General features: G+C 40.7%; 2 protein-coding genes and 1 long non-coding RNA gene across 6 annotated transcripts in view; all 3 read left to right on the forward strand.

Moving 5' to 3' along the window:
• The window catches only part of LOC135343376 (peptidase inhibitor 16-like), a 42560-nt gene that overhangs the window by 21639 nt on the left and 7923 nt on the right, over nucleotides 1-12998 (forward strand). Inside the window, exons 1-5 of one of the 3 annotated variants that reach the window (XM_064540381.1) lie at nucleotides 1359-1668; nucleotides 1751-1999; nucleotides 2092-2195; nucleotides 2311-2420; nucleotides 2979-3231. In XM_064540381.1, the coding sequence (XP_064396451.1) occupies nucleotides 1498-1668; nucleotides 1751-1999; nucleotides 2092-2195; nucleotides 2311-2420; nucleotides 2979-3052 (708 nt within the window). In that variant the 5' untranslated portion in view covers nucleotides 1359-1497 and the 3' untranslated portion in view covers nucleotides 3053-3231. Of the gene's footprint in view, nucleotides 1-1344; nucleotides 1669-1750; nucleotides 2000-2091; nucleotides 2196-2310; nucleotides 2421-2978; nucleotides 3232-12998 lie in introns of those variants that run through there. The other 2 variants (XM_064540383.1, XM_064540382.1) reach the window with 2 other exon arrangements.
• Nucleotides 4206-6812, forward strand: LOC135343385 (uncharacterized). Its single transcript, XR_010397144.1, has 7 exons — nucleotides 4206-4232; nucleotides 4332-4441; nucleotides 4639-5408; nucleotides 5550-5721; nucleotides 5807-5897; nucleotides 5996-6105; nucleotides 6334-6812. It is a non-coding gene; the product is annotated as an uncharacterized LOC135343385 (long non-coding RNA).
• LOC135343377 (peptidase inhibitor 16-like) lies at nucleotides 7090-8959 on the forward strand. Of its 2 annotated transcripts, XM_064540385.1 has the most exons (5): nucleotides 7092-7432; nucleotides 7505-7750; nucleotides 8228-8328; nucleotides 8456-8567; nucleotides 8735-8959. In XM_064540385.1, the coding sequence occupies exons 1-5, from the start codon at nucleotides 7262-7264 to the stop codon at nucleotides 8750-8752; spliced, it is 648 nt and encodes a 215-aa protein (XP_064396455.1). In that variant the 5' UTR covers nucleotides 7092-7261; the 3' UTR covers nucleotides 8753-8959. The 2 variants fall into 2 exon arrangements, with proteins under 2 accessions (XP_064396454.1, XP_064396455.1); XM_064540384.1 differs by lacking the exon at nucleotides 8735-8959 and having other exon boundaries at nucleotides 7090-7432; nucleotides 8456-8628.

The following is a 12998-nucleotide window of genomic DNA, read 5'->3' on the forward strand; positions in this document are numbered from 1 at the left end:
GTGAGTAAAATATTAGTGGTCCAGTGTTCAACCACGTATTCCCCAGCTATACGGTATAATTCAAGACTGCATGTGTAATTTGATAGTGGATATGTTTTAGCAGGGGAGGGGGGACATGCATCATCAGTCACATTGCATGCAATGGAATGTGTGGCATACAATGTTTACGTTAGGCTAACATTTCAGTGTAGCTATGGTGCCTGTGGTAGATCTACTGTTGTGCTTCTCTATAGCAAACTCACTAGTAATCTCGAATATGAAAAATGTTTGCATTAATTTTGCTGCATGCAGGCTAGCCTTGATTCCAGGCCGATTAAAATACGTATTTTAATCGGCCTTGAATCGAGGCTACATGCAGGCAGACTCGCAGGGAAACTCAAAGAGTGGGAAATGATCGACCATTTTTGCTATAATGGATGCTTGAATATGAAAAATGCTTGCATTAATTTTGCTGCATGCAGGCAGACTCGCAGGGAAACTCAAAGAGTGGGAAATGATCGACCATTTTTGCTATAATGGATGCCAAAAATTTAAATTAATGGATGCTGCATGTAGAGCCTTGCAGCTCTCTTCTCACTCTTGCAGCTACCAATATAGCTAGCGTTCTAGTGCAGAGCTAACTACTAAGTAGACTCTATATGGACAAGTTTTGCTACGCACTCTTCTGAAAGGCTGCATTGGCATTCCAAGTAAGCAAAACTAGGCATAACTCGAGAACGAAACATTATTTTGCAAATCCACGGAACTGCTCACTTGCATCCTTGAGCAGCTGTAGCAGTCTACATAGACAGACACACACACACAAACACACTATACCGCTTGCGCATGCACATCGAGGCATATAATTATGTAAGAAGCATGCATGGCTGCTTCATGTCAATATTCATTCTCAAAATTGAGTGCAGATGGGTGGCTTTGTGCGTGGTGTGTGTCTGAGTGCATATAATTGAGTGAGTGCTCAGCTATCTTTCAACACAATATATAGGTTAATATAAGATAAATGTATGTGTCATAATTGTTAGTACAAAGTTGCGTGCAGATGAGGTGGCTTTGTTCTTGGTGTGTGTCTCTGAGTGCATATAATTGAGTGAGTGCTCAGCTATGTGTGCATGTGCTACCTCTCAAGGCTAATAGGATAAATCCTGTATATGTGTCTGAATATAGTAAATTCCACAAAGTTGAGTGCAGATTAGTTGGGCTTTGTGCTTGGTGTGTGTATCTAAGTGCATATAATTGAGTGAGTGCACAGCTATGTGTGCTCGGCTGATGTATATATGGGAGGTCCATACCTCTCAATGCAATGTAGGCTAATAGTATGTGTCTATATATGATTTAACAACTCTATAATTGCTAGTAATATAATCTTTCTGTGCATGCATGTAAGATTCAGCGTAACAGATCATTGAGTATAAAAGCAACTAAGCTTCGATCTGCTCAATCCAAAGTCAACTGCATATCATCAGTTTGCCTATATATAACGGTTACACCACTAAGGCAATGAAGACAGGAATCGTTTTTTGTTACCTTCTAGCCGGCATTGTCCTCTGTATTGGGACGGCTAGCGGAACGGTTGTCAGCCTGAGTGATGCTGACAAGTCATTGATCGTCAAAACTCACAATGATATCCGGAGTGATGTGTCCCCTACTGCAGCCAATATGATTAAACTTGTAAGTCAATACACACACACATATATACACATGCACACACACACAACCACCCCCTCACACACACACACACACACACATGCAGGAGTGGAGCGATGTGCTTGCCAATATTGCACATACACATGCTGAAAAGTGCACATATGCTCACAGCGACAAAACTGAAAGAAACAAAGCAGGTGCTCCTTCTTTCTCTTCAGTCGGTGAAAACATCTTAGCAGGCGTTTTCTACAAAATCGACTATCAGGATCTTATCAACAACCAATGGGGGGCAGAAAAGCAGCATTATAGTTACCCCAATTGTAACTCAGGCGAAGACTGTGGTCATTACACCCAGGTAAGATGAGATATACGTGTATACCATGCATGTATATAATTATATAGGGAGGTATATAAATTATAGCATGATATTTTAATTTACATGTATAGATAGCCTGGGCCAAAACAACCCATGTTGGATGTGCCGTTGCCGACTGTCCTTTTTATATTCCGGGTTACCGTTTAACAATACTTGTGTGCAACTATGGACCGGCGTGAGTTATTCATTGCATTGGTCGTCTATTTCTATAATATATATATATATACGTATTTATAGCATTATAATTAACATGCAAGGCTCTAATAACGAAACCATTTGTTTCAATGCAGGGGTAACTTTGATGGAGAGAAACCGTACATACAAGGATCCTCGTGCACCCAGTGTCCAGCTGGCTTAAACACGTGCAGTAATAAATTGTGCTCTTCTGGTTCAACTGTTGGTGAGTAGCTTCCTATATAAGCTATAGCTGCATACATTGTACATGACTTGTACACTATATAGCTCCTTACAAAGTTGCAGGATTGCCATACTATAAGGCCACTGTTAGTTACATACTTGTTTCAGATCAACCTCCCTCCTCGGTTTTGCTCACCTCCTCAATTAAGTCATTATTACTGATGTCAGCCATTATTTGAGGTCATAGTCCTTTTTTTTGCTGACATTGCATTATTTTACCATGTGTGCCATGTGCAAGTTGCATTGTGCACCAAAAAGCCAGTGCGTAAAAAAAATTTATGTTCAGACTCCGTCCTTTGTGAATTTTCGTCAGTTAAAAAAATAGGATATGACGTCATCAAATAATGGGATAATGAGTAATGAAGACCTCCCTCCCTCATCGGGGTTGAGCTAGTATTCTCATCTGAAACAAGTATGCAACTATAACAGTGGCCTAACCTTGGTAAACCAGTGCTAGTACACACCATAATTATAGTTGGCATAATATTATATATATATATATAGATACGCCAATAGTAAATTTCTGTTATTCTCCTCACAGACACCTCTTCCAGTCAAGAGGCCTTCATTCAGCTCATCATGAACATGATGGAGGCTGAGAGAGAAAGGGAATGAAACAATGTCGTAGCTATGAACATATGAACATGAAGTTAGTGAGTAGCTGTATACCAATTAGTGGTTTGTAGTTCCGAAACACATGGTAGGATCAGTCGTGCGTATAGTTTCTTTTTAGTTCATATCATTTAATTGCAGTGTAGCTGCTCTAACCGATACAATGATTGTTGTCTAGTTTGGTTGACCTTGAATTTAGTACATAAATGCTGATAATACTTATTGTAGCTTTATGTCAATATTCTCAAAGTTGAGTGCAGATGATTGGCTCTGTGCGTGGTGTGTGTCTGAGTGCATATTATGATGGGAGCTTAATGATCTGATGTGTTCGTTGGGTCCATATGTCGTTCCACTGAATTAACAACTGCTAGTAATACAATCTTTCTGTGTACGTATGTTATTACGTAAGATGCAGCGTCTCAGTCGATTAATTGCTGGCGGTCATTGAGTTATAAAGCAGCAGCTAAAATTTTTCTTGATTCAAAGTTTCAACTGCAAATCATCACTTCCAAATGGTTACAGCACTACGAAAATGAAGACAGGAGTCATTTTTTGTTGCCTTCTAGCCGGCATTGTCCTCTGTATTGGAACGGCTAGCGGAACGGGTGTCACCCTGAGTGATTGTGACAAGTCAGTAATCATCAAAACTCACAATGATATTCGGAGTGATGTGTCTCCTACTGCAGCTAATATATGGTTAAATTTGTAAGTCATGCAACACACACACACAACCACCCCCTCACACACACTCACATGCATGAGTAGAGCGAGGTGCTTGCCAAGAATGCACAAACACATGCTAAAAAGTGCACATATCGTTATATAGCAACAGAGCTGAGAGAGACAAAGCAGCAGCTCCTTATTTCTCTTCAGTCGGTGAAAACAGCGTAGCATTCTCTGGAAGTATCGACTATCAAAATTTTATAAACTACTTGGGGAGAGAAAAGCAGCATTATAGTTACCCCATTTGGGGCGAATACTGTGGTCATTACAAGCAGGTGAGATGTGAGATGTACCTGTACCATGTACATGTATATGTTGTAGGGAGGTATAGCATGCATAATTATAATTGTGATTTACATGTATATACAGATAGCCTGGGCCACTACAACCACGTTGGATGTGCCACTGCCCTCTGTCCTTCTGTCGGTATGAATGTTTTCATATGCAACTATGGACCATCGTGAGTGGAGTAGTCTGCATTAATTGCTCATCTATCTCTATAGATATAATTATGTATACTATAACTCTAATAACGAAAAACCATTCGTTTTCAATGCAGGGGTAACTATCAGGGAGTCAATCCATACGTACAAGGATCTTCGTGCAGCCAGTGTCCAGCTGCTTTTAACACGTGCAGTAATGAATTGTGCTCTTCTGGTTCAACTGTTGGTTAGTGCATGGCTTCCTAAGCTATAGCTGCATACATTGTACATGACTTGTATCACTATATAGCTCCTTATACAAATGGTTGCATACTTTAACCTTGGTAACCAGCGCTAGTACACACCATATAGTTGGCATATAGTTACGCCAATTTGAAATTGTAGTAAATTTAGTAATGCTCTGTTATTCTCCTCACCTCACAGACACCTCTTCCAGTCAAGAGGCCTTCATTCAGCTCATCATGATGGAGGCTGAGAGAGAAAGGGAATGAAACAATGTCGTAGCTATGAACATATGAACATGAAGTTAGTGAGTAGCTGTATACCAATTAGTGGTTTGTAGTTCCACATGGTAGGATCAGTCATGCGTATATAGGTTCTTCTTAGTTCATATCGTTTAATTGCAGTGTAGCTGCTCTAAACCGATAGAATGATTTTTTTCTAGTTTGGTTGACCTTGAATTTAGTACATAACTGCTTATAATACTTATTGTACTATAGCTTTAAGTCAATATTCTCAAAGTTGAGTACAGATGATTGGCTTTGTGCGTGGTGTGTGTCTGAGTGCATATGATGGGAGCTTAATGGTCTGATGTGTTTGTTGGGTCCATGCATATATCGTTCCAACAACTGCTAGTAATACAATATTTCTGTGTACGTGTGTTTCTACATATAAGATGCAGCGTCTCAGTCGATTAATTGCTGGCAGTCATTGAGTTATAAAAGCAGCAGCTAAACGTTTTCTCGATTCAAAGTTCAACTGCAAATCATCACTTCCAAACGGTTACGGCACTACAAAAATGAAGACAGGAGTCATTTTTTGTTGCCTTCTAGCCGGCATTGTCCTCTGTATTGGAACCGCTAGCGGAACAGGTGTCACCCTGAGTGATTGTGACAAGTCAGTGATCATCAAAACTCACAATGATATTCGGAGTGATGTGTCCCCTACTGCAGCTAATAATTATGGTTAAACTTGTAAGTCATGCAACACACACACACACACACACACACACACACACACAACCACCCCCTCACACACACTCACATGCATGAGTAGAGCGAGGTGCTTGCCAAGAATGCACAAACACATGCTAAAAAGTGCACATATCATTATAGCAACAGAGCTGAGAGACACAAAGCAGCAGCTCCTTATTTCTTTTCAGTTGGTGAAAACATTGTAGCATTCTCTGGAAGTATCGACTATCAACATTTTATTGACTGGGCAGAAAAGCAGCATTATAGTTACCCCAATTGTAACTCAGGCGAAGACTGTGGTCATTACACCCAGGTAAGATGTGAGATATACGTGTATACCATGCATGTATAGGGAGGTATAGCATGCATAATTATAATTGTGATTTACATGTATACAGATAGCCTGGGCCACTACAACCACGTTGGATGTGCCACTGCCCTCTGTCCTTCTGTCGGTATGAATGTTTTCATATGCAACTATGGACCATCGTGAGTGGAGTCTGCATTAATTGCTCATCTATCTCTATAGATATATAATTATGTATATTATAACTCTAATAACGAAAAACCATTCGTTTTCAATGCAGGGGTAACTATCAGGGAGTCAATCTGTACGTACCAGGATCCTCGTGCACCCAGTGTCCAGCTGGTTTCAACACGTGCAGTAATAAATTGTGCACTTTTGGTTCAAACGTTGGTGAGTGGCTTCCTATAAGCTATAGCTGCATACATTGTACACTATAATTATATATATATATAGTGTACATGCAGGTCATGTATAGCTCCTTACAAATGGTTGCAGGATTGCCATACTTTAACCTTGGTAAACCAGCGCTAAGTACACACCATAGTTGGCATAATTATAGTTACGCCAATTTGAAATTGTAATTTGTTTAGTATGAATGCTCTGTTATTCTCCTCACAGACACCTCTTCCAGTCAAGAGGCCTTCATTCAACTCATCATGAACATGATGGAGGCTGAGAGAGAAAGGGAATGAAACAATGTCGTATAGCTATGAACATATGAACATGAAGTTAGTGAGTAGCTATACCAATTAGTGGCCATCGTTTGTAGTTCCAAAACACATGGTAGGATCAGCCATGCGTATAGTTTCTTCTTAGTTCATATTGTTTAACTGCTGATAATACTTATTGTAGCTTTATGTCAATATTCTCAAAGTTGAGTGCAGATGATTGGCTTTGTGCGTGGTGTGTGTCTGAGTGCATATGATGGGAGCTTAATGATCTGATGTGTTTTGCTGGGTCCATATATCGTTCCACTGAATTAACAACTGCTAGTAATACAATCTTCTGTGTACGTGTGTTATTACATAAGATGCAACGTCTCAGTCGATCAATTGCTGGCGGTCATTGAGTTATAAAAGGAGCAGCTAAAATTTTTCTCGGTTCAAAGTTTCAACTGCGAAACACATGGCAGATTCAGTCATGCTGCTTGCATACATAGTTCATATCGTTTAATTGCAGTGTAGCTGCTCTAGCGATAGAACGATTGTTGTCTAGTTTGGTTGACTTATTACGTAACCTCGATAATAATAATTGCTTCTATTCAGTCTTAAAGTTGAGTGCAGAGATTGGCTTTGTGTGTGGCTGAGTGCATAGTGCTCGGGAATGTGTGGTTAATGATCTGATGTGTTTGTTGGGTCCATACATCGTTCCACTGAATTAACAGCTGCTCGATTGCTAGTAATACAATCTTTCTGTGTACGTGTGTTATTACATAAGAAGCAGCGTCTCAGTCAATTGCTGAGTATAAAAGTAGCAGCTAAACTTCTTCTCGATTAAAATTCAACCGCAAGTCATCATTTTTCCGAACGGTTACAGCACTACAGAAATGAAGACTGGAGCCATTTTTTGTTGCCTTCTAGCCGGCATTGTCCTCTGTATTGGGACGGCTAGCGGAAAGATTATTACCCTGAGTGATGATGACAAGGAATCGATCCTCAATGCTCACAATAACTACAGGAGTTGGGTGCGCCCTACTGCAGCCAATATGGTTGAACTTGTAAGTCAACACACACACACGTCCACACACTCACACAACCACCCTTTCGCATGCACACACACTCACATGCAGGAGTGGAGCGATTTGCTTGCAAACATCGCACAAAAATATCTTGAGAACTGCAAATATTATCATAGCAACAAAGCTGAGAGAGACAAAGCAGCAGCTCCTTATTTCTCTTCAGTCGGTGAAAACATCTTAGCATACACTGGAAGAAAAATGTACATCTGGTATCTTATCGAAATCATGGCAGAAGAAGGAGAGTACTATAACTATCCTTTTTGTCAATCAGGCAGAAACTGTCGTCGTTACACCCAGGTAAAATGTTGAGAATGTACTATGAAGGGAAGTATACAGTAGACTCTCGTTATTCCGGCTCTCTGAAGTACGACCACCTCAATATACCGGCCATTTGGTTTGGCATAAATTGCTAGCTAGATGTTTACTGCACAAACTCGCCCTGAACATGCGGCCACTCGCTATACCGTATGCTTGCCATGTAATTTTATACGCTTATTACGGGCGGATATGGGTGTGGTTTGACATATTACACTCCTCGAGACAGAACTGCAGATTAGTAGGGACCGCTTTTTAGCCGCGGCTATTTTGTGAAATGCAGCCACCTCGCTATTCCAGCCAAGCTGCACTGTCCCAAAGGGTGGCGAGAGCCTACTGTTTAGTACATTTGATTTCAATGATTGGCTGGAGATTATTATGCAGGCCCTCCTTATATATATATATATAATTGATATTGATGATTGCGTATAAATTATGCTCTATATAATTTATATGTAGATAATCTGGGCCACTACAACCCACGTTGGATGTGCCCTTGCCCACTGTCCTGCAGGTAGGGGTAAAACAAGAGAGATACTCGTGTGCAACTATGGACCGGCGTGAGTGTAGTCTCTTTATTACTTCGCATTGTCTATCGTCTATCTTTATAGATGCATTATAACAGTTATGCATGTGAAAAGCTATATAAAACTATTCACGTTTTAATCTTTAAATCAATGCATGCAGGGGTAACACTCCTGGAGTCAATCCGTACATAAAAGGAAGCACTTGCAGCCAGTGTCCAGTCAGCCATGATGCGTGCTATTGGGATTTGTGCCTTCCTGCTGATACACTGTTGGTGAGTGGCTTCCTAAGCCAGCTGCATGCATGTGTTGTGCATGTGTTGTGAAGTATAACCTTGGTAGCCAACCATGCAGCTAGATATGCCAAAATTTAAATTTATAATGTATAGTACGTTTAGTAATGTATAGTACGTTTAGTAATGCTCTGTTCTTCTCCTCACAGAATCGTTTTCCATTCTAGAGGCCTTCATTCAACTTGTCAGGAATGGCTGAGAGAGAAACAATGTCGTAGCTGTGAACATAATTATATGAACGTAAAGTTAGTGGGTATATAATTAGTGCATGGTTTATATAGTTCCGAAACAAATGGCAGATTCAGTATAGTTTCTCTTATATTAATTTGATTGTAGCTGCTCTAGCCTGATTGCTTTTTGTTTGGTTGACCTTACATATTGCTGATGGGCTACATGTATAACATCTGCTAGCTCATACTCAATTGGCTTTGTGCTAGAGCGTATAATAGTATGTGTCAGACAGCGTACATAATTGATGCACATTCCCCCACATGCATGCAGCTGCATGTATGTGTGTGTGTGTGTGTGTGTGTGTGTGTGTGTGTGTGTGTGTGTGTGTGTGTGTGTGCGTGCGTGTGTGTGCGCGCGCGCGTGCATGTGTGCATATCTCAATACGAATGGAAGCTAATATGATATGGTTGTATCTGAGTGTCTGCTGTTTTAGCTAATGGTATAGTAACATACCTGAAACAACAGCCCCACCTGTCTGTTACTATGGTGCTAAAGTCAGGGATGTTATAAAGATTGATATGCATGCATGCATGGGCTATAATAATTATGGCCCCCACAGCTGTGTGTGTGTGTGTGTGTGGGTCCATATCTCAACACGAATGCTAATACGATATGGTTGTAGCTGAGTGTCTGCTGTTTTAGCTAATTTTATGTAGTAACACAACTGAAACGGTGACTCCACTTGTCTGTTACTATGGTACTAAAGTGGATGATGTGTATAATATTATGGTGGGGCTTCCCCTTCTCAAATTATGATCAAACCTCGTTTTGCCCCACCGTGCATGCAAGCTGTTTTTTGTACTGAACTCCAACTCTGTACATGTATAAGTATTTAAGTTTAATTATCTCTACAGATACAAAGACTAATTATTCATTGAGGGCACTAGCTTACTTTCTCCACACCATGCAGTATATGAACTCACTCGAACTCATCGGCTGCTCAATAAACAGCCCTATATTAATTATGATGTACCTACTGATTTCTGAGCAGAATGTATATATGCATGCATCAAAGATTTGAGATAATTATAGACTATCATTAGGCTGCATGGGTGATGTGTGCTGAACACTTTTATTTGTCTCTAAAGTTAGCCCATGCAGTGTTACATGCATGCTGTGTGTTTGCCATATACACTAGTTTACAGGTATATGTTCCTGTTTCGTTCTTGTTAGAACTCATCAGTACGACACAGTGCTGACTCAGAACAGTGAGTCATATACAGGACTATCGTGAAAACACTGTCTAACAACTCCCCTCTGGGAGTGTCACAGTAGTGTGCTACAGTAGACTCTCGTTAATCCGGTCACCCTTGGGACCATGCAGCTTGGCCGGAATAGCGAGGTGGCTGCATCTCAGGAAATAGCCGCGGCTTAAAAACGACATTACCTCGAATCTAATGACTACTTTTGCGGTTCTTGTCTCAAGGATAATGTAGGATAATGAATCATTCTGTTCTCTATTTTTTTTTTGTTATTAACAACACCTTTATGGTGGAAGCAAGTAAATAATAATATATAGAATAATAAATAGAATAATAGAATAATAAAATAATAAAATAATAAAACAAAGAACAGTGTATGTAAAATAGTGTGTACATGCATGAGGTGAACAGTTAGTTTGTTAGTTTTTACAAGCTGGCCTCTGCTATAACCAGGTCCACAGGTGACATCTTCATAGCGTGGCCTCTTGATGAACGAGCGCCACGTATGCATTGAATGGCGGACCTGAGCAGGCTGAAAGAGAGGGAGCATCTCAGCCAGTGCAGGGTGTAGACTCGCAAGCCACTCCCTTTTCTCTGATTGGACGGGGGCGGGAGAAAAGGGACTGGTGACTCTGGGACACATTTTGTTGTCTCTACCAGAATTTGGGTAGAGATTATTCATTGATTTTTCCACGTGATCCAAAAATTGCGTGAGGTTAAGTAGAATTGCGTAGCCTGCAAAAGTGATCGCGGGCTTCTTAGCTACAGTTTAAGAATGGATGCTAGTGCTAGAAAAGAGAAGATGATGGAGTAATAACATCATCAGGCATTCAGCTAGGATATAGTCATCTAAGACACCAGCAGAGATTAGCTTGTTTTAGTTTTACGTGATGAGAACTAGCAGCCGAAAGTCATTGGTTGCCTAAAGCTTTAATAACCTGTACAATACAAGACAGATAATGGCAGACGGCAGCAGTTGAATTGAGAGTAGTCAGACTTGTACAAGCTGTCTTAAATCGCTGCCACTCCTCGGTTCAAAGAAGGACTGCCAAGATTTCTACGTTCATCAGCTGTTCCATGCTAATCCACAAGTTGTGGCACAACAGACACTGGTACAAGGATCTATAAAATCAAAAGGCTGGCTAGATAGATCTGTATACTTGTCTTCTGTGTGTCTTTAGCTTTTGACACATCAGAATAAATTGGATAATTTGCACGTGACATTAATATTTAATAGCATTCCTGATTTACACAGAGTCACCTTTTTCTCCCGCCCCCGTCCAATCAGAGAAAAGGGAGTGGCTTGCGAGTCTATGCAGGGTGGTGCTGTAGGGTTGGTCCCATTTATCTGCTAGCAGGGAGGCCAGTCGTTTGTAGAAGTTTGTAGCTTGTTTTGAAAGGCCTCCAGTCGCAGACATCACAATGGGGACGAAAGTAGCGTGCTCCACTTCTCTCACCCTTTGTCCGTATGCACGGATCTTTTCCCTCTCGTGCTTTCTGAAGCATTGGTCTAGGGTTGTGTTGCGATTTGAGCGAGCAAAAGGGTTGAAGACTCTGACGTCCATCAGGGTTCTCTCCCGTCTGCCTCCCCAGAGACTACTGGCAGCAACATCAAGCCTAGCACCTATGGTGGTATTTGCACTTCTCCCGGACATGGTCTCTGTGGTGATCTCCTGAAGCTCTGGTTCAATTTGCACATCATTGCATACTTCAGTTAAGAGTCTCGCTGTTAGATCTCTTATTTCATTGTGACGCAGGGAAGGAAAGCCACTGCGTGGGCAAGAAAGTATATGATCCACAACAAACGCAGCGCCACAGGCACAGTGTGTGGGGGTCTTGATGGGTGTCCAGCCGTAGCGTTAATGTTCTGTTCTCTATTTTTTTTTATTTAAGTGTAATTCAATTTTATTTGCTAATCAGAGATGTAGAAAACTCGACCTTCACTCCCCTCATCCTGTCAAGTACTGGGGGCCTTGGACGTGCCGCTACCTCCACCTACAAGAGATTGGCGTCTCTCCTGTCAACAAAATGGGATCAGCCCTACAGCACCACCATGGGATGGATCAGATGCAGGCTGTCCTTCTCTCTCCTCAGATCAGCCATCATGTGCATTAGGGGGGCCCGATCAAGCCAAGGGTAGAGATGTCAGACCGGAAGTAGTGCGTGGGCGTATTTTCGTACAGTAATTCAATGGTAAAAAACGGGACCAGAAAGTGAGTGAACAAGAAGGGCTTTCCGCAAGCCCTGGAAGAGTCTAGCAAACAACAGCTGTTCCCAGGGGTAAAAAATAGCGTAGAATTTGATTTTTATAACAGTTTTTTATGATTTTAGCATTTGATGCTTGTTTTGTGTGTGATTTTTTCTCAAAGGTGATCATCATTTTGGCAACCAAACATGAAAATGAACAAAAACACAAGTGAGCATGTCTTTCATCTCTAACTCTCTCCAGATTATGCAAAAAGTTGCTACAATAAGCTTTTATTTCTTGCGGAATCACATATTGCATGGATAGATGGGTGGAGCTGAGAATAGAAATGCAGTAAAATCAAGCCAAGTGTACCAATAGCTGTATTTATTTCTTAGAAGTTCTTAGAAGTTACTGAAAGTAATTATTGAAGCAATCTGAAAGCCTCTGTTGAAAAGAAACAAGAAAGATTGGAGAGAATTCCAGGGACAACAATGTAATCTACCAAAACTATTAAATTGCAAGAACTGATTCAATTTGCACACAAAAAAGACAAGAGTAATCTACTGTATTAATTAGAAGCTGTCAACAGAGTTGTATCATAGATTTATAGTTGTATAGCCTTAAATCTACATCACACTAAAAACAAATTATTTAGACCAAATGAAATTGACAGAAAAGTTGCTTATAAAGATCAAGAAACAGATACAAGCGTAAGGTGGACATTGATGAGAGTTCTGAAACATGATACAATATACTGAAAAGATAGCATGGTTACTTTAAATCCAAAAGAAC

This window comes from Halichondria panicea, chromosome 10 (assembly GCF_963675165.1).
Source record: "Halichondria panicea chromosome 10, odHalPani1.1, whole genome shotgun sequence".
In the NCBI taxonomy this organism is placed as follows: Eukaryota; Metazoa; Porifera; class Demospongiae; order Suberitida; family Halichondriidae; genus Halichondria; species Halichondria panicea.

What these genes read in the sequence shown, in the direction of transcription:
- LOC135343377 (XM_064540384.1), top strand. Translation starts at nt 7,262, where the DNA reads ATGAAGACTGGAGCCATTTTTTGTTGCCTTCTAGCCGGCATTGTCCTC. An exon ending in CAGCCAATATGGTTGAACTT is followed by an intron (nt 7,433 to 7,504) that starts GTAAGTCAACAC and finishes ACTCACATGCAG; the next exon opens with GAGTGGAGCGATTTGCTTGC. An exon ending in GTGTGCAACTATGGACCGGC is followed by an intron (nt 8,329 to 8,455) that starts GTGAGTGTAGTC and finishes CAATGCATGCAG; the next exon opens with GGGTAACACTCCTGGAGTCA.